Consider the following 20,467-nt stretch of genomic DNA (forward strand, 5'->3'; position numbering starts at 1 on the left):
TGGCCTCCTTTTAATGAAGTGCACGAAGGTACCACGTGTATTTAGCTAACATAACGCATAACGACAGCACCTCGTCTATAGAACATAACGCACATTTCGAATTCATTGTTAAATGAAAACCAGAGAGAACATTCCAGGCTAGCTTCGTCTTGTTAAAACAAAGCAGCCAACGCTATGGATCGCTGAGGTAGTCAGGGGAGCTGTTTATGTTCGTATATTCGGCATTCATATGTTTTGCTAGAGTAGTACGCAACCATAAAATGCGTTATTACCAAAGTTTACCTGAAGTACTGTTCACGCACTATCGTCAGCTTGTGTCCGTTTCCATAGCAACTCACAACCTCCGGCTGACCCTGAAAACGTATGTTTTACTTCCTGTACGAGCTTCAATGGCGGAACATTTTTCATAACAGGTAAAAAAAACACATTGCTTTTGTTTTAAAAGTGGCAGTAAAATAATGTGTTATTTTTATTGGTTACCAATTATTATTGGTAATGTCGTTGAAGCTTTTTACGTTCCAAGTTATGGCCATGGCCCCTTTTCGCTCAAGATATCGGGCGTGTTGTCCATATAATCACATGGAGCACACGTTTTCAAGATGCGCAACTTGGTGGGTAATGTTAGCTAGGTGGCTTGCTAACTAGCTAGCTGGTAAACTACATTAAAAGCCGGCATAGCAAGATCATTTTGAAAACAACACTGAATCAGTTTCGATGTAAACGATCACTCTTACTGAATCTTAAGCATTTCATGATTTTCTTTTTCGTCAGCTTGTTACTAGTTAGTTAGCTGTGAGTGCTAGATAGAGCTACGTTGCTAAATTACTGTTTAACGAGCTATTGATAACTAGCTAACTTTGTTTGCATTTAACTGTAAACATATACAGTAGACTTTCTGTATTTATTATGAAGCACTGGTTAGCTTTATAGCAGTAACAGTAGATTGAAAGCTATAGTGCTCGCTATCTGGTAAGATTTCCAAAATTACACACACACTGCGCGAGTCTAGAGAATTCGAATTATTTCAGAAATATATGTCTCAGAAAGTCGAGCAAGCCACGTTTCTAAACGACTTTTGAGTATCGAATCTACTCAACTGTACTTTCGGGAAGTTAGCAAATTGCCGGACTATTTGTAAAGTTTGCATTACTGTGTCTTTACATTCCTGAAATGTTTTAGGCGACGATTTATTTTGTCCCGGTGTTGTGTAACTACCACTATATATACTTGTGTATATACACACACACACACACACACTAACCGGCCACTTTATTAGGTAGGGATTAGTACCGGGTTGTCTTCTGCTGCTGTAGCCCATCTGCTTCAAGGTTCGACGTCTTGTGCGTTCATAGATGCTCTTCTGCATACCTCGGTTGTAACGAGTGGTTATTTGAGTTACTGTTGCCTTTCTATCAGCTCGAACCAGTCTGGCCATTGTCCTCTGACCTCTGCCATCAATAAGACATTTTCGCCCAGAGAACTGCCACTCACTGGATATTTTCTCTTTTTCGAACCCTTCTCTGTAAACCTAGAGATGGTTGTGCGTGAAAATCCCAGTAGAAGATCAGCAGTTTCTGAAATACTCAAACCAGCCCGTCTGGCACCAACAACCATGCCACGTTCAAAGTCACTTAAATCACCTTTCTTTCTCATTCTGATGCTCGGTTTGAACTTCAGCAGATTGTCTTGACCATAATCTGGAATGTGTACATGCCTAAATGCATTGAGTTGCTGACATGTGATTGGCTGATTAGATATTTGAGTTAATGAGCAGTTGAACAGGTGTACCTATAAAGTGGCCTGTGTGTGTGTGTATGCATATATATACATACATATATATATATATAAAATACTGTTGAGCAGTTATTTCTTTCAAAAGTCACTGTTGAAATCAACAAAGCCATTCCATTTTTATTCTAGATTTCAAAGTTATGAAAAAGCACAAACCTGACTGGAAGAACACATTGGAGGTCCCAAAAGAGAATCAATCGAAGAGGAATAGCATGTCTGTTACTGTCCTGCAGATAAACACTGATTCTCCGCTGCTGTTCATGGACGCGCCTGAGGCTAACCTGACCACAGGTCACCAGAACCAACAGGGCAAGGAAAGGAAGGAAGAGAAGAAACACAAAAAGAAGAAACATAAGAGGCATATGATTGATGGTGCAGATGTGATGCTGGAGACTGCTGAAGTGACTGTGCAAGAACTGAGTGTGGATCAGGATCAGGGCAAGGAAAGGAAGGAAGAGAAGAAACACAAAAAGAAGAAACATAAAAGGCATATGATGGATGGTGCAGATGTGATGCTGGAGACTGCCGAAATGACTGAGCAGGAACTGAGTGTGGATCAGGAACAGGGAATGGAAAGGAAAAAGAAGAAAAAGAAAAAAGAACACAAGCATCAGGCTGAAGACTGTGGTGTTTCTACAGAAGTGAAAGGGAAGGAGAAGAAAAACAAGCAAATAGAACATGGGAAGGAGGTAAATGGGTTGGAAACTTTTGAGCTGGAGGAACACATTCTAAAGGAGAGGAAGAAGACCAAAAGCAGCTGTGACCAATCAGAGGTGAGGGCTCAGTGTGAAACTGTGGCTGGTGCCGGTGATGGTGCGGAAGTATACACGGTAGAAGGGCATGTCTCTGAGCCGACCCCACAGAAGGTCCTCCAGGAGAGGAAGAAAAAAAAGAAGAAGAAAGAAAAGAGCAGTGACAAATCTGAGTTGAGCATCCAGTGTAAAACTGAGGATGGTACAGAAGCCTACCAGCAGGAAGAGGAGATCCCTCAAAAAAAGAAAAAAAAGAAGGGAAATCGCAGCTGTGATCAAACTGAATTGAGTATTCATGGAGAAACTGAGGATGGTAGAGAATCCTCCCAGCAGGAAGTGGAAATCCCACAAAAAAAGAAAAAGAAGAAGGGAAATCACAGCTGTGATCAAACTGAATTCAGTATCCATGGAGAAACTGAAGATGGTACAGAATCCTCCCAGCAGGAAGTGGAGATCCCACAAAAAAAGAAGAGGAAGAAGGGAAATCGCAGCAGTGATCAAACTGAATTGAGTATCCATGGAGAAACTGGGGATGGTACAGAATCCTCCCAGCAGGAAGTGGAGGTCCCAGAGCAGACCCCAAAGGAGATCCTCCAGGAAACGAAGAAGAGGAAAAAAAAGAGAGAAAGCAGCTGTGGCCAAACTGAGTCAAATGTCCAGGGTGAAATTGAGGATGATTCAGGAACCTCCAAGCAGAGAGAAGACATACCAGAGCAGATCCCATTGGGGATACTGCGAGAGAAGAAGAAGAGAAACGGCAACAGTGAGAAAACTGGGCTGAGCATCCAGAGTGAAATTAAGAACGGTAATAAATCCTCCCAAAATGATGAGGAACTCCCGCTGGTGAAGAATAGGAAGAGGAGTATGATAAACTGCAAACGTGACCAAACTGAATCAAGCTTCCGCACTGGTGTGAAGGACGGTGCAAAAGCCTCCAGGCAAGGAAGGATCTCAAAGAAGATCCCACTGGTGAGGACGAGGGTTAAGAACAAGAGTGGGGAAACAAGCAGTGATCAAAAAGAATGGAATGCTGGAATGAAGAATGATGAAACCCAGACAGAGATTTTTGAGGACAAGCCGGCTGTAAACACCCTGGACATTGAACAGTGAGTGTAAAAATTCCCGTGACTTTGGCTCATTATGTTATGCTGTAGCAAGCAAACAAGTTACCTCTTTACAATAATGCGCTTCACTCTATAGCTCAATAAGAACTATGTGACCATACCTTTCGTTTCTTGGTACATTTACTGTGCTACATTAGATTCAAACTATTTTCAGCAGACTCATTCCTTTTAGGCCTGGCTAACAGGAATGCCATGCTATTTTAAAACTCTTGAACAGACTTGACAGTTGTTCTACACAATGAGCTCAAATTGACGTACTTCAGCCAAAATAAATGCCATTGTCCTCAAAGATTCTTGATTTGGGGGAAAAGAAAGAAAAAAGTTATGAGTAAAAAACACAATGGAAATATGTAGTTTCCAGGAACAATCTTAAGACCATCTTAATGCTTTTTAAAAATATGTGTTGTGGTGTGCACAGGTGGAAACTATTTGAAAATATAGCTGTTGATAGAAATTGTTTTGAAAATTGCTTTTTCTTGCATGCATGCATCGGTTTGAGATACTTTTGGAAATGTAGTGTATGTGGACACCTGAACATCTATAGAGTTGGACCCCCCCTTTGCTGCTGTAACAGCCTCCACTTTTCTGGGAAGGCTTTCCACTAGATTTTGGAACATAGCTGCTCTTCCATTCAGCCACAAGAGCATTAGTGAGGTTGGGCACTGATGTTGGGCGTAAGGTCTGGCTTCATCTCAAAGGTGTTTGATTGTGTTGAGGTCAGGGCTCTGTGCAGGCCAGTCCATTTCTTCCCCACCAAACTCTGCAAACCATTACTCAATGAACCTTGCTTTGTGCACAGTGGCATTGTCATGCTGAAACAGCAAAGTGCCTTCCCCAAACTGTTGCCACAAAGTTGGAAGCCCACAATTCTCTAGAATGTAATTGTATGCTGTAGCATAAAGATTTCCCTTCACTGGAACGAAGGGGCCTAGCCCAAACCCTGAAAAACTAGGGAAGCTGTAGTCTAGCAAGTCAGAAATTTGACAAACTGACTTGTTGGAAAAGTGGCATCCTATGACAGTGCCACGTTTAAAGTCTCTGAGTTCTTCAGTATTCTACTGCCAATGTTTGTCAATGGAGGTTGCATGGCTACATGCTTTATTTTATGCACCTGTTAGCAATGGGTGTGGCTGACATAGCCAAAACAAATAATTAGAAAGGGTGTCCACATACATGGATATGTTGTGTAGTTGTTGGGTTTTTGTGTTAGCACCTGTCCCTAGTTCATAATCGCTAGTTCTGACACTGCTGTTTCTTTGGCTCACATCATTCCAAAGGAGTGGGGATGACTGGGAGCTCAAGAGGATGGAGTACATAGATGAACTGAAAGAATTCATTCCAAATGTTGAGAAGAAATCTGCGCATACATTGGTCCACCTCATGAAGTATGACTTGCTACGATTCAGGGAGTTTAAAAAAGCAGGTAAGAGAGACTCATGCCAAGCTTACAGATGTGTATGTTATTTTTTAAGTATTGATTTTATACTTGCTAAGAGTCAGTGTTTCTTGCCTTATGCCCAGGACATGCATTTATGGGGAAAAAATAGCTTACATATATGTAAAAACAACTGTTATTATATAATAATTGCTTTAATGACTAAGAAATTATTAGGCGGAGTGAAACAATGCCTATCTGGTTAACTGCACACTGATGTATGTAAAATGTCTTGCACAAAATGTAATATTTTGTTAGACAATTCTCTGGTTTATTCAGAGCAAAACCCAAAACAAGATAATAGACTAGCTTTTCATATCTGAGAAGTGACTGATGTGAGTTTGTCAAAGGATTGGGGACATCATCTGTAAAAAAAGAAAAGGAAATGGGCAGCTTATTAGGCAGACATAATGTTATTTATGTTTTGAAAATTTTAGCTAAATATTTCCTTGGCGCAAAGAACAGGTAAGAAACTGTTTAATTGCAAATGGCCTTCAGAAAGGCATTGTCCAACCATCCATCCATCCATCCATCCGTTATTTATACCTGCTTATCCTGTTCAGGGTCATGGGGGGTGCTGGAGCCTATCCCAGCATGCACTGGGTGAGAGGCAGGAATACACCGTGGACAGGTCGCCAGTCTGTCGCAGGGCGCACACACCATTCACTCACACAGTCATACCCGCTTCCCACTGCACCACCCCTGCCAAAGCATTGTCAATAAATAAAATACAGCTGCAAGTAGGAATTAAGGGGGCCACACACTCAGATTCACAAATGCATATTCAAATGTGAAAAAAACACGCATATGCACATTCCTAATGTGGTCCTTGGTCAACATGAGCAAGTTTCAGATGTCTACTAAACGTGTTTATTTTTTGTTGTAAATTCTTGTTTTTAAATTCTCGTTTTTAGCTCTGTTGTGCCACCCTGTGGTTTAATCAGTCTGGTTTTTTTAGGGCTGTCCTGAGGGTGGAGTTGTTAATGTACTTACCATGTTTCATCTCTTTGTGTTTTACTGTCTGGGATTTATTAGCCTCTTGGTAAAAAGTCGTGCCCACATGCAAATTCATTGGATTACTGCAAGCATGTATTTAAGCATAGTAACTTCATTTATATAACTGTTGAAAAAGATATTTATGAGCACATGCTATAGTTAATGTTTCATGCAATTTAAACTAAGTGGAGATGCCATAAGTGTTTTTTAACTTATTCAAAATGGCTGTTAATCCATAATTTTAGGCTAATGGGTTCTTGAGGCATATTTTGTATGTAAAGTGGGATCTTTGGATGTTAGTTACTGGTCCCTAAGTGAAACAGAACAGAATTGTTTCATTTGTGGAAATTCAGTTGGATGCTATAGCATCACCATGTGGCCAATCGGCACCAACTTTGATGAGTATTGGTTTGGAGGTACCGCCTATCACTGTTCCAAATTGCATGCACTTCGGCGAGGTGAAAGTCAGAAAAGTGACATAATGAACAAACAAAATCCTAAAAGGCTGCCAGTTCAAGATGGCAGTGACTAAATAATATGTAGACATATCCGTACTGTGACAATTAGTCAGGGTAGCAGATTTGTCACTTCAAAATGAAAACTGATTTTTATTGAATTAAAAAAAAAAAGTTTAATCTGCCTTTTGTCAATGTCAAGCCTTTTGGGATTTATTAGCTTTCTTATAAATAGCCATATCCACATGCAAATTATTTTTTCTCCCTGCAGGCTCATTTCCAAGTGTAGCAACTTCGTTTATATACCTTTTAAAGATATTTGTGAGTATATGCAGTATACTCGGTTTTGTGCAAATTGGTCAAACATTGTAGATTATGTTTTTAAGATATTTTATAATTGATATAAAATGGTAGATCTACCCAGATGCACCTTTTTGGTCAAAATGGCAAAGTTGTTCTTTGTGAGGAGTGGTGCAGGAGTTAGGCCCTTTCAAAGTTTATATTTTCAGTTGAGTGGTATAGTGCCACCAACTGTCCAGTCGATGCCAGAATCACTTGTTCTGTAATGGACACCACCTTCGACCACCGTGAAAGGATTCGTAAAATGTTATCGAACATGCTGGCCAGAAATGAGCGAAATGTTCTTACAAATACAATAAGGTACCAGCAACCTCGTTGCTTGACTCCCTGATAACGTTTACGAATACAATAGCGTGCCCTGCATCTGTGGTGTTTGGCACATCGTCCTATGGGTGGCAGGGTTTAGTCAGACAGGGCTCCGTGTTCTTGTCTGGTGACCCCTGCCGGTCTATCGGATATAATATAAATTGCAGTCAACTCTGACTCGAGCTTAACTGTAGTCAGCGGTGTGTAAGGAGGCAGGTGGCGACACCACATGTTTTGGTGGAGAGCCATCTACACACTCCCAAAATCAGCAGTGGGGTTAGCAGCATGAACACGGCTGTGCTTGCAGACTATTGGACATTCAAAATTGAGGTAGGAGTTAGATATACTGAGCCCCATGAAACCAAAAAAAGAAATTAGAATGCTTACTTGAAACCAGGGGTTCTCAACCCTGGTCCTGAAGGGGTGTAGCTGTCTGTGATTATAGTTAATGCAGGGTACTGATATTAAGGTGAGAACAAAAACCAGCAGACTGTGGCCCCCAAGGATGAGGGGTGAGAACTTCTGAATGAGACTATTAAAAGACATTTTTGCTGCACATTTCTATGTAAAGAGATTTATTAAATGGTGTGTTTTGATTATGGTGCAGGTGTTAGCCTGAGACATGGAAGATACAGTAATGAGGAAGTGACGAGGCTGATGAAGAACGTTGAGGACTTCCTGGCCTTGACAGGGATTGACAGCGGCACTAAGCTTTTCTTCCCCTCGCGTTTCCCAGAGGAAATGTCCCACATAGTCAAGATGAAAAGGGAGTACAAGTTCCATTTACGAATGTGTGAGTACCTCGGCCTGACCTCAGCTCGTGTACGGATTTGAATACTTACTCTGACCACTGCAACCTGACTGGAAATTTCGAACGTTTTGTCAACCTGTTTTTGCATGAGTTCTCGGAATGACCTTTGGAGAGGTAAATTAGGATCACTCTTAAAGTGATGGTTCACCTAGAGGATGTAAATCGTTTGTGCTTTTCTCGATGGTGTACTACTCACTCAAAAGATTTTTTAGAAAATGTACTGCCTATAAAAACCTGCATCCACCAACAGCTAAGATCAGTGTCTAGAAGCATTGGCAGCTTTCTCAAAATTGCAAGGCAAAATTTATCGCCGGCATTTTTTAAATCAGTTTTTCTAACCTTCTAATCTATTTTTGACATTGAACATGCGTTTCATTTCGTGTGATGCTTTAATAGCTTTGAAATGTATTAGGAAAGCAGACCTTTTTCAACACAGGCCGAACAACCACTTCTTGAAAATGTTTTTGCAACCGAATGTGCAAAACCAGTATTAGATAAAATGTCACTATAGCATGTTATTGGGTGATTGGGTGGTCATTTTGGCATGCACTTTTGAGCAAGTGACCGGGAGGTTCAAGAACTCATTATCGGCTGGACTGCAACAGCGGGGCCAGCCCTACAAACGTGAATGTCTGTGAGTGACTGACTGACTGAGTGATGAAGTTACACCATTAGTCGGCCAAGTTATGAAGTTACATCATTGGTCGGCCGGATCACTTGTGTTAGGTCCAGCCATATACTAGGTTTTAACCTGGTCTTGTTTTTGGACAGTAATGCTAATGATGCTAGCATTTGGTGGATTGAGGTCCATGCACAAATTGAATTCAATAAAAAAACATTTTTGAATACCCAGTGAGTGCACATCGATTTTCTGTAAAATTCTACCCAAAAGGACCCTTCCTCTCCCTCTTCGAAGTCAGCCTGAGGATAATACAGTCTCTGCAGCTGATCAGATCCCTCTGTCTTTGGGGCTTGTTCTGCCACCAGTTGCACGTCACCCACTGGAACAATGGCTTAAGGATCAGCCACTCTAAGCCTGAAAAAATGTATTTCTAAAAACAAACCAAAATAGGCTGTTCCCCTTTATTTTAATTCTTCTAATTCTAATTGTCCCATTACAGCTGATGGGATCTGTAGGCCCTGGCATGACATATACAGCAAAGGCAGGAAGCTGTTTGACTTCAACAAGATGGGAAGGTAAGCAAACTAGGTAATGAACTGCTGCTACTTATGTTTTGTCATAAATTCATGAGTTGCAGCTGCAGACTGCACTTGTAGCCTTGGTTAAAATGTTCTACTGTGGTCTGACACAGGAGTGAATGAGCCCAGGTGTATACGCTGACTGGGTGTGTGCCCCTCTCAGATTTGTCAGCCTAGGTAATGATGTAAGAATGCATTTTTGAGCGCAGCCTATGCTGGTGTAATATCTTGTTATCCCTGCCCCCAGGTTCACAGATGACGAAGTTAATTCACTGCAGAAGCTGTACACGTTGCATGGCAACAACTGGATGAAGATTGCCGAGATAACTGGCCGCAGCAGCCACGCCTTGGAGAAGCGCTACTCGCAGCTGTGTGCGTTGTCCAGCAGGTGCCGCCTTTGTTCAAAGCATCCACACACAAATGCAACCCAGGCAGTTTTCTGGATGCAAAACATCCCTGATTCTTGCATGTGCTACATATTGTTTTGTATTTGCTGAGATGCCCCTCTCTGGGGTTGACTCATGGAGCTGAACAAATGGATTGCAAAGATGTAATCGGTAAAATTTTGAGATGCCTAAATGTCATGGAAATGTATGTGCATTATTCACACAGCGGTCTCTGAAGCTCAGTTTGGAGCTCAAGTACCTCCCTCAGAGGTGCAACAGCTGGTGTCCTATCAGTGCTTTGAATGTACAACACTACAGTCCCTACCCACTGCTCTACATTTCCAATATATATTGGTTGACATTGGTTTCTGTGAGAATGGGAAAATAATAAATTTGCTTTACGTGGTCAATGCGAGGGAAGTGGTGATGATGCAGAGAACAAATGAGGGCGAGAGAGATCCAGTCATTTCTGTGAATTCTCAGCAGAGTTTTAAGTGTGGTGCCGCGGATCTTGTTAACATGGAGATTTGTTGTTCATGTTTGTGGATAACTGATAATTAATGAGAATCGTACGTTATCAGACCTGTGTTCTGTAGCACAGTGGGTAAGGAACTGGGCTTGTAACCGAAAGGTCGTAGGTTCGATTCCCGGGTAGGACACTTCCGTTGTACCCTTGAGCAAGGTACTTAACCGAAATTGCTTCAGTATATATCCTGCTGTATAAATGGATACAATGTAAAATGCTATGTGAAAGTTGTGTAAGTCGCTCTGGATAAGAGCGTCTGCTAAATGCCTGTAATGTAATGTAATGTAGTTGTTCCAATAACCTTTGGTGTGCACTTACTGTATGTTGTTTTGGATAAAATGCCAAATGAAATGTAATGTGCTGGGGCCTCTTGCACCCGTGCACATTGCAGCAATGTCGTTCCAGTTCCTTGCGTCCCTTTTGTTTGCAATGGTACACTTTGGAATCTCTTGGGTGGTGCTCTGACCTGCTGTGTGTGTGTGTTTGTGTGTGTGTGTCTCCCAGCCGTGAACAAAGGCCGTTGGACTGAAGAGGAGATGCAGAGCCTGGAGGGCGCCCTCAGGGACCACCTGTTCGCGCTGGCCGAACCCGGAGCCGACGGCCCCACCATCAGGAGGGACCAGCTCTACCGCAACCTGCCCTGGACCAAAGTGGCCAAAAGAGTGGGCACCCGCAGCTGGGACAAGTGCAGGGCAAAGTGGTGAGAACTGGGCCGGGTCAGGGCGACTGAACCATGCCTCTGCAAGACCAAAACAGTCAAAGCTGCTTCATTTGGACTGAACCACAGAGATCTAAATAGTAATTTATCAAATACATTGTACTTTATTAAAGTGTTATTCACACTACCTGTTAATCATTTTAGAAGATGCCCTTATCCACAGTGACTTCACATAGGATATGTGTAGCACGATAGACTGAGACTGATTTGATTAGGGAGTCACTTATAGTGGCAGTTGTGTATTTGACCAACCAATGTATTCATGCATGTATACAAAAACATGGCTCTCAGCTATTTTTTTGTTTGTCCTGGCCCTCCCATCCTACTGGTTTCGCCCCTGTCTTGGGGGTGGACTACATGCCCCGCCCTGCTGCCGGCGAGCATGCATGCAGTCCATCTTCTGAGTCCACGGGCCGCTAGCCCCTAAACTCGTCCCTGATATTTATTTCATTACCTGGTGGCCAACTGATGTTTTGTCACAGAAATCCAAAGTTAAAATGTTTTCTTTTTTATTTTTGGAGGATGACTATTCTGAAAAAGAGGATGGCCGAGGCAACAGAGCAGAGCCCTGGCTGTGATTCATCTGCGAGCACAATCAGGCTCATTAGAACGTAAGTATGCTCATGTGAAAAATGTAGATCTGTTCTGAATGTAGCATTCACCTTTGCAGAGATGAGACTAGTCAGGGCCAGTCCGTTCCTCGGGCTGTAGGTTTTACAGGGATTAGATCTCGTGAAGACTGCGGACCGCTGGAGCCCGGTTGAGTAGAGGTGTCATTGTTGCGTCTGCCCAAGCTTCCCCAGAGACATTACGGCCAACTACGTGCTGAACTCTAGATCATTAAAGCAGAGCAACATTGGACACGGATACAAAAACTGTAACGTGATGAATGAGATCATGAGTATTGTACAACACATCACACTTCTCACCTAGATACGGGTATAATATTTCCAGGGCTGGGTAATATAAGTTTTCTCAGAGCTCAGTTACAATGTAAATGTGATATCCTCCTAAAACTGGGCAATTCATTTTTGTCCCTGATCTTAATTTCAAGAGCCATATATTCTACTATGCTGAAACCTGCACTACATGGGACATTCAATAGAAATAAAATAAATATATCCGACAGTATTCTTACTTTACCGTCAAAAAATGTAAATACATTTTTCCCCTCCTGGTTTCAGGTGGATTTGCATGGTTTTCTCTGTTCTATGGTCACCTTTCTGTTTGCACCTTGCACGTCAGGATCATATTCGGCTTAAACTTGCTTTTTGTAAAGGGCAAATAAAACTACTGCTACCGTAAGGCATCGGTAACATCAGTCTGCTGTTATTCTCCCTTTTCAGGTTGTATGAGCTGGAAATTGAAGATGCAGCAGACATCAACTGGGAGGACCTCACCAAAGTTTTTGGGTAGTGTACACTTAGATGCACATACCAACATTTTCACACAGGGAAGGTTGATCTCGGCTTAAACAAGAAATAATCTTCCTGTTTTGTAAAATGGTGCTCTTGGCTGTTAGAGAGAAGGTTTGAAGCCTCAGAAACCTAGTGCCCTGAATGTCCCTGAAGTGCACCCTCACATGTAGTGCTGTACCAGTTAAATGGTAAATGGTAAATGGACTGCATTTATATAGCGCTTTTATCCAAAGCGCTTTACAATTGATGCCTCTCATTCGCCAGAGCAGTTAGAGGTTAGGGGTTAGGTGTCTTGCTCAAGGACACTTCGACATGCCCAGGGCGGGGTTTGAACCGGCAACCCTCCGACTGCCAGACAATCGGTCTTACCTCCTGAGCTGTATCGCCCTCAGTTAGTTAGCCACCTGCTTTAAAGTCTTGTGAAAACCGGGGTTGCACTAATTTTGTGCTAATGTGCTGTGATTTAGAAATTGCATTATTGTTTATATTTTTAAATGGGTTGTTCACTTTATGAAGTTTTTAAATACTATTTCAGTTTTTGTGTATGTTTACAAGACTAACCCCTGAAATGCTTTGATATCTAGTAGTAGTAGTAGTAATTTATTTTGGTCCTTATTAACAATTTTCCAAAAAGAATGCACATAGAAATAAATAAATAACAATTAGGCATTAAAATAAAATTCAAAGGAAAGCAAAAAATATTGACCGAAAAGGTGTAGGCTGAAGCTTTAGCTTATTATACCGACCCTTTTTACATTACGTTACATTACAGGCATTTGGCAGACGCTCTTATCCAGAGCGACGTACAACAAAGTGTATAACCATAACCAGGAACAAGTATGACGAAACCCCTAGAGAGAAGTACCGGTCCAAGTGCAGGGAACAACCGCATAGTTCAACTTGGACCCTGAAGGTTAAACTGATTAACACTAACACAACGAGAACGGCAACAACGCAATCTATGGAAAAAATACAAGCAGTAGTTAAGACAGTTAATGCACCTAAATCACCCACGAAACAGCTGCCTAGTTACAACCCTAAGCTTACAGTTATTTACAGGGGGGTAGGGCTGGGGAGAGGTGCAGCCTGAAGAGGTGAGTCTTCAGTCGTCGTTTGAAATGGGTCAGTGTCTCAGCTGTTCTGACCTCCACAGGGAGGTCATTCCACCATCGTGGGGCCAGAACAGACAGGAGACGTGTTCTGGAAGTGCAGGTGCGAAGAGGGGGAGGTGCTAGGCGTCCTGAGGTAGCAGAACGGAGGGATCTGGTTGACATGTAGGGTTTGAATATCTTGTGGAGGTATGCTGGGGCTGATCCCTTGACTGCCTGGTATGCTAGGACCAATGTTTTGATTTGATGCGAGCTGTAACAGGCAGCCAGTGGAGGGTAGTGAGCAGGGCAGTGACGTGGGAGTGTCTGGGGAGGTTGAAGACCAGACGAGCAGCAGCATTCTGAATGAGCTGCAGGGGTCTGGTGGCAGATGCCGGTAGTCCAGCCAGAAGAGAGTTGCAGTAGTCCAGGCGGGATAGAACCATTGCTTAGACCAGGAGCTGGGTTGAGTAGGTGGTGAGAAAGGGGCGGATTCTGCGGATGTTATTTAGGAAGAATCTGCATGCCCGGTTTACTGCTGCGACGTTATGTTTTTACATAACATATTCTAATAGTCAACCCTTTCACTACTAGGTTTAGGCTATACAAAAACAGAACAGAAACAAAAAGAAAAGTTCCAAACGTTTCATACACAATAATGATCATAACTCTGTTTTATATTTGTTTACCACATTAATTTTAAACATTTTTTTAAATTTGAAAAGTGAACTACACATTCTTAATTCCTTGTCACAACTATTCCACAAATTAACCCATTTGACAGATATACATCTAATCTTTATATTTGTCCTTACCCTTGATTTGACCTTGACCTTTGTGACCTTTTTTGGTTCTGTGGCTGTGTGATTCCCTAACACTAGGAAAATAGTTGCTAAGATATTTGGGGGCCCTGTGATTGACCATTTTGTGCACCATGTTGAGCCTAAGCTGGGCTACTCTGGCCTCAACTGGTAACCAGTTGAGCTCTTGAATATGGCCTCCAAACATGATCACGAGGGCCTAGGCCCATCACAACCCTCATCAGCTTATTCTGTGACACCTGTAGTTTCTTCTTTAATGAAACTGACGGCCCCCCCAAACCAGGCTACACTAGCACAATCAAAATGGCACTGTACTAGTCTGTTAGCAAGTAGTCTAAGGCTTTCCCTGTCAAGCAGATTGGCCTTTCTAGCCAAAAACTTTGTCCAGGCATTTACTTTACCCAGCACTTGTAAGGCCATTCCCCCCCCCCCCCCCCCCAAGACTGTCAGGTTTGGGTGTGATTTCCTTTGACCTTGGTTTTTCCTCTTCATTTCCTGAAGGGATGTTACGCCCCACTATGTGCAAACAAAGTTCCACAGACTGAAGACCAAATGGGTTCCCCGGTGGCAAGCTTATTCGTTTGGTGGTAAGTTTGTGCCTAAGCCTATATGTCCAAGTGCACTGCATTATTAGAGGCATGTCACAGTCTCAGCAAGCTGCTCGTTATTTTTATTGTTTGCTGGTTATTGCATGATTACATGTTACCATGCAGCCTCATCCAAACTGACTTGGAATTTGTTCTGTCTGTTCAGAAATCATTGACTTCCTTTATGAGAAAGCCTTGCCACAGCTGGAGGAGAAGCTGCAGCTCCATACAGACGAACCTGAGAGAGAGATGGAAGACGTGAGCAATCAACAGGAGAGCTTCCTCCTCTCCAAGATCTTCAGTGACATTTAACAATTGGAGAGACATGAAGACGTGTACGCCTGAAGTGCATCAAAAAGTGTATATAGAGATATTTCTGTACTTTTCTGTGCTGAATCTTGGATGGATTAGGTTTAGCCATAAAATGGGAATTTGTATGTGTTTTCATTTGTAGAAAAGATTTTGGTTTACAGATTTTAATTCCATATTTTTGCCATTTTTAAAACCTGAAATTTTTATACTTTTCCCCAAATGAGTGTAAAGCTTGATATGATGTGTTCACATAACCATTTGGATAAACCGCTATATGCATAGACGGTGGGATTCTGTCCGTTTTCACTGTGCGGTAAGATGGAATTCTTACTACTTTCAAACCAGTAGGACTCAGATGTAGGTTGTTATGAGGAGTGTGTCTTCAGTGTAATTACCACAGACCTTTTGGGGAATAGTGGTATGTTTCTGTCTAGTTTATACATAGGTTGAAGATTTAATTTATTTTTTGTACGCGTGATATAATCCATCTTTTTATTTTGGCATCAAAGTGAAAGCTATTACAGTTGAATGAAAATTAAAAGCTGCCTTATATTTCCTCCTGTTACGTTATGTTGTATGTGTGATTTCTTGTCTGTGTCGCTTGAATGTGGGCAAAACCAAACTGTTGAATCACATGCTTATTTTTTGATAACTTTTCTGCCATTTTAAGGCTACTCAACATTCTTTGTATGGTCTAGAGCGGGGGTTATCAAACTTTCTTTCGCCAAAGACCCCCCCTCACATACAGTTGAGGCCAAAAGTTTACATACACCTAGGCTAAAGACATTCAAACTCAATTTTTTACAACCCCAGACATTTCCTGTTACCATTTCCTGTGTTAAGTCAATTAGGGTATCTACTTTATTTTCATAAGAGGTAATTTCAAAATAATAGCAAAGAGACAGATTTATTTCAGCTTTTGTGTACGTATCGGCCAGATTTAGGGGACGTTCGATATAGAAAAACTGCAGACTCACCACCTTCAGCATGCGTGTCCTCTTCCCCCGCCCACCTTCTTTTTTTTCTTTCTTTTTTAAAAATTGTTCTTGTATTCCAGGTTGGCTCCCCGGGTGTGTGGCCTGTATCCAGCCACCAAATCCAGGTTGGCCACCAGGGTTTTGGAAAGTCACATTCCCTTGTGGGGCCGTGTCCCAGCCCCCGGTAGCTTGGTTGGTCTTGGGGTGTGGGCAATTATGGAGCCAATGTCCTTGTTGTCCACAATTGTAGCAGACGTTGGGGCCTACCATAGAGTGGGGCCTTTGTCCAGCCCCTCGACCTCGGCCGCGTTTACGTCCTCTACCGCGACCCCCCTGCTGCTGTTGTTGCTGCCCCTGCTGTCCTCGGCTCCCCTGGGCTCCCTGGAAGGCCTGGAGCTGTGCCGTCTGTAGCTGGGCGCTCAGTTTCTCAGTCTTCTTTTTGCTTCCTCGTCGCAGTGAACAGCATGGCGGAGGACCTCTTTCAGCCGCTGGGTTTTCCAGCCGACGCAGGAGGACTTGGTTGCTGCAGTCAGCTCTTTACGCAGGCCGTCCAGGAAGCAGTGGGTCAGCTGGGTCTCGTGTGGGCTGATATCGGTGTCGTTTTCAGGTTTCTCCATTCCGCTGTGTGAGTCGTAATTCGTCTACCTGTTTAGTGTACTCGCTATTAGGGCTAGGGCTGTATGGACATCCCGGATTCAAATCTCCCCTCACACTGCCCCACCTTAATTTTAGCTTTTTAGCCATTACAGTCTGTAATTCATCAGCAGTTGGCCGACAAGTGGCAATGAGGCCGCTCAGAGCCTCCATGAACTTACCCCCCCCCCCCCCCCCCTTAGTTGGATCTGGCAGGTCCTCGCACACGGCAGCCAACTCCACTAGCTTCCTGGGACGATACACCAGAACCGTCCGGTCCTGACCGTCCGGTCCTGCTTGGGGGTTCGGGCACTCCAGCATAGGGAGCTGTGGCTCGGCCTTCCCTCCAGGCATGCTGTACTGGGTGGCGCTTCTGGTGCGCGACGGGCTGCTGGACGGAACGGGCGGGGGCTCGCGGCTACTGGGGGCGCCCCTGACTGGGTCAGCGACGCTGGAATCTGTGGAGGAGGCAGGACTAGGCATAAAGCTTACCAGGGCTGGTGCTTGACCTGGGCCGGTTGTTGTCCCACTGGTGGGGGGTTGGGGTTGGGGTCGGCGTGGGTCAGAGCTGGAACTCTGCCTGAGCACCGGGTGCGGAGGGTTGTCGTGGAGCCGGCGGGTGGTTGTGATAGGGCAGTGGACACGCAGGGCAGTCCAGGTCCAAGTCAGTTTGGTGTATGCTAGCGAGTTGTGCTGAACTTGGATACGAAGGGCTGCCGGAATGCGGAGCAGGAGGTAGCACTGAATCTAAAAGTGACGGTTTTTTCTCAGCTGTCTTATCTCCGTCTCCCCCCTTAGTCTGTTTCTCCTGCCTTAAAGTTGTTTCTTTTGTCCATAAAACTACTGCACCCCAGTCGGGTTTCCATATATTTTTATTTTTCTTATATTTAGTCTCATTTTCCTGCAATCTGTTCCTTAAGAGTTCAATCTGATTTGTGCTAAAACTGCCCTTTTTAGGGAATCCTAATTTTTCCCGTTCGTTACACTGGTGCGTGGCTGCTGACCGATAATTGTCATGCATGATTTTTATTGGACCCGTAAGTTCTGAGTCCTGGACCTTTGATCCCTTCGAATTCTTCGAACCCATGGTTGTAAGTTTATCCTACCACCAGTCTGTACCTTATTTTTATCTTAATGCATAAAAGCAACTTTTTATATATTTATATAAAAATGAAAATAATTTTTCCCTTTTTATATATCCGTGCAAGTTAGAATTATTTGTCCACACTATTACTAATTCTTATATTTATTTCATGCACTTACCGGTGCATTCAGTTTGAACTATTCAGTGGTTTAAATTACCCGTTTCTTTGAGACTTTGTCTCCGAGTTAATGGACCCATCGGCCAAAGAGGAATACCGTCCATTCGAGGGATACCGCCTCATAAACCAAAATAGAGGAATACCGTCCCCTTTTAACCATAAAGGAGGAATACCGTCCTCGCTGAACAGACGTGCTGTGGTCTCACCTCGGTATGTTCTTAGGATCGCGTATTGGTCACCCCTCACATGAGCTTCCCCGACCCGGACCGGATACCGTCATTCTTCCTCGCAGGCGACTGCTTACAGTCCCTTCTTGGGGCGGGTTTTCAGTTCAAGGGGTTATAACCCTTGGCAGTGTACACAGTCTTTCCGCGTCTCAGCCTCTAAGGTTACCCTGCAGAAGGGAAAAAGCAAATTAGCGATCCTGCCGACTATGCCAAGAAATGTCAGGGAAATTACCGTTTCCCATCCCCACATACCCAGAGGTGAGATCGTTCCCCAATAAGTGTCACAGCACTTTCAAAGATCAATAAGACTTTTAAAAAAATTTGAAAAAAGAACGAGAGAGTACTCACAAAACTCTGAAGTTACAGATGCATAGGCCGTTCCTTATATCCACAATCTCAGTAACTTTCCACTATGCACAGGAGGCGTGTTTTCTCCTTCTCACACAAACAATTGCCCTCTGCCCTAATTAATCTTCTACCCTCCTTAGTAGTGGACACCCCATCTGACAACCTTGGTCTTCTAGATTTATTTAGTCTTCTGATAAAGTTGACCTTACAATAAATCCTCCAGGGTGCAGTGTTATCCACCAGACCCCCCAATGTCTGGAGGATGGGACAACCTGTTTGTTTATGACAGGCCTTGGTTGTTTATCTTTTTGTTTACTGACCAGCTGACCAGCATTTGGCCTTTTAAGTGCTTAAGTTGAATCAATCGCTTGGGGTAGCCTTCCACAAGCTTCTCACAATACTTTGCCGGAATCTTTTCCCCATTCCTTCTGACAGAACTGGTGTAACTCAGTCAGGTTTGTGGGCCTCCTTGCTCGGACACGCTTTTTCAGTTCAGTACACAATCTTTCTGTGGAATTCAGGTCAGGGCTTTGTGATGGCCACTCCAATACTTACACTTTGTTGTCTTTGTGCCATTTTGTTACAGTTTGGGAGGTATGCTTAGGATCATTATTCTGCTGGAAGACCCAGTTGCGACCAAGTAACTTTCTAGCTGATGTCTTGAGGTGTTGCTTCAGAATTTCTAGATAATCCTCCTTCCTCATGATGCCATCTATTTTCTGAAGTGCACCAGTCCCTTTTCAAGCAAAGCACCCCCCACAAGATGATGCTGCCACCCCCATGCTTCACAGTTCTGAATTCTGATATAGTGAATTAACGTTGTAATAAATCTCTGTCTAATCGATTGTTTTAAAATGACCTCTGATGTGAACAAAGTAAATGCCCTAATTGACTTGCCAAAAGAAATGTATGGTAACATGAAATGTGTGGAGTAGTGAAAACTGAGTTTGAATATCTTTAGCATAGGTGTATGTAAACTTTTGGCCTCAACTGTACGTATTGAACAAATCATTGCATATTAGGCCTATTTCTCACACTCCTGAATAGGCTATGGGTTTGTCATTCAGATTTTATAATTTTAATAAATGTATATGATATATATTGTATACATTAAAAAAGAATCTATCAGAACAATGTAGCCTAGAAATTTTCACAGACCCCCCTGGGCTACATGCCACAGTTTGAGAACCACTGGTCTACAGTGTTTGTTTAGAAAGGCTTGTGCCACCAAAGGCAAGGTAACCAGAGTAATGAAATAGACAAACTTTTCATTTATTAACTTCTCATTCCCAATTTAATGCTAAATTTGGCCTGTCACAACATCTCTAGAATAGCCCATTATTTGTTCTAGAGTAGACCAGGTCCTGCAGAGCGCAAAGTGCAGGTAGTTGTGTCACGACACGGGTAGGGACTCAATCGCAGACCACAGCAGAATTCTCTGTTCAAATCAGTTTATTAAAGATCAGTCCAAGACAGCAGACAGAGTGAATAATTTGGGTACAGGCAGAGGTCGTAACCAAAAAACAGTCAGAGGCAGGCAGATAATCCAGACAGCAGGCAGAGACAAAATCCAGGGACAGGCAGAGATCAAGCACAGGTACAGACAAAGCAGGCTGGCAAACAATCCAAAATCAGTAAGGCAAGACCAAGATCAGAATAATCAGGCAGACGTCATACACACAAAAAACTATCATATAAACCAGGCTAGAACGACACACAGGCGCAATCTAGGACAAACTGACAAACTAAGGTAAGACATGCAGTCTTAAATAGGCAGAGGATAATGAGGGAACAAGGAACATGTGAGTGGGATAAGGGGTAACAGGTGAGGGGCGGAGTCCAGAGCACATGGTGATGAAAACAAAAGCCAACCCACATGTGACAACACACGCTGACAGGTAGGGGGAGAACAAGAACACAAAGTCCATGAGGGA

The 20,467-nt window shown here is 43.1% G+C and overlaps 2 protein-coding genes across 6 annotated transcripts in view; one reads left to right on the forward strand and one right to left on the reverse strand.

Annotated features, from left to right (window-relative positions):
- cfap77 (cilia and flagella associated protein 77) overlaps positions 1-356 on the reverse strand; it is a 45,005-nt gene extending 44,649 nt beyond the window's left edge. For 2 of the 3 annotated variants that reach the window (XM_035379074.1, XM_035379070.1), the window contains exon 1: positions 283-356. The gene's annotated coding sequence lies outside the window, so the exon portion shown is untranslated. Of the gene's footprint in view, positions 1-272 lie in introns of all 3 variants that reach the window. The other variant, XM_035379072.1, reaches the window with a different exon arrangement.
- On the forward strand, positions 320-15,651 carry LOC118206397 (transcription termination factor 1-like). 3 transcript variants are annotated; one of them, XM_035379067.1, is made up of 11 exons: positions 320-413; positions 1,921-3,649; positions 4,945-5,090; positions 7,827-8,012; positions 9,152-9,227; positions 9,478-9,602; positions 10,647-10,842; positions 11,382-11,471; positions 12,207-12,272; positions 14,689-14,774; positions 14,941-15,651. In XM_035379067.1, the coding sequence occupies exons 2-11, from the start codon at positions 1,932-1,934 to the stop codon at positions 15,084-15,086; spliced, it is 2,835 nt and encodes a 944-aa protein (XP_035234958.1). In that variant the 5' UTR covers positions 320-413; positions 1,921-1,931; the 3' UTR covers positions 15,087-15,651. The 3 variants fall into 3 exon arrangements, with proteins under 3 accessions (XP_035234958.1, XP_035234960.1, XP_035234959.1); XM_035379068.1 differs by lacking the exon at positions 320-413 and adding an exon at positions 436-611; XM_035379069.1 differs by lacking the exons at positions 11,382-11,471; positions 12,207-12,272; positions 14,689-14,774; positions 14,941-15,651 and having other exon boundaries at positions 9,478-9,618; positions 10,647-10,819.
- Positions 15,652-20,467: the final 4,816 nt, after the last annotated feature.

The sequence above is a fragment of the Anguilla anguilla genome, chromosome 10, assembly GCF_013347855.1.
Source record: "Anguilla anguilla isolate fAngAng1 chromosome 10, fAngAng1.pri, whole genome shotgun sequence".
In the NCBI taxonomy this organism is placed as follows: Eukaryota; Metazoa; Chordata; class Actinopteri; order Anguilliformes; family Anguillidae; genus Anguilla; species Anguilla anguilla.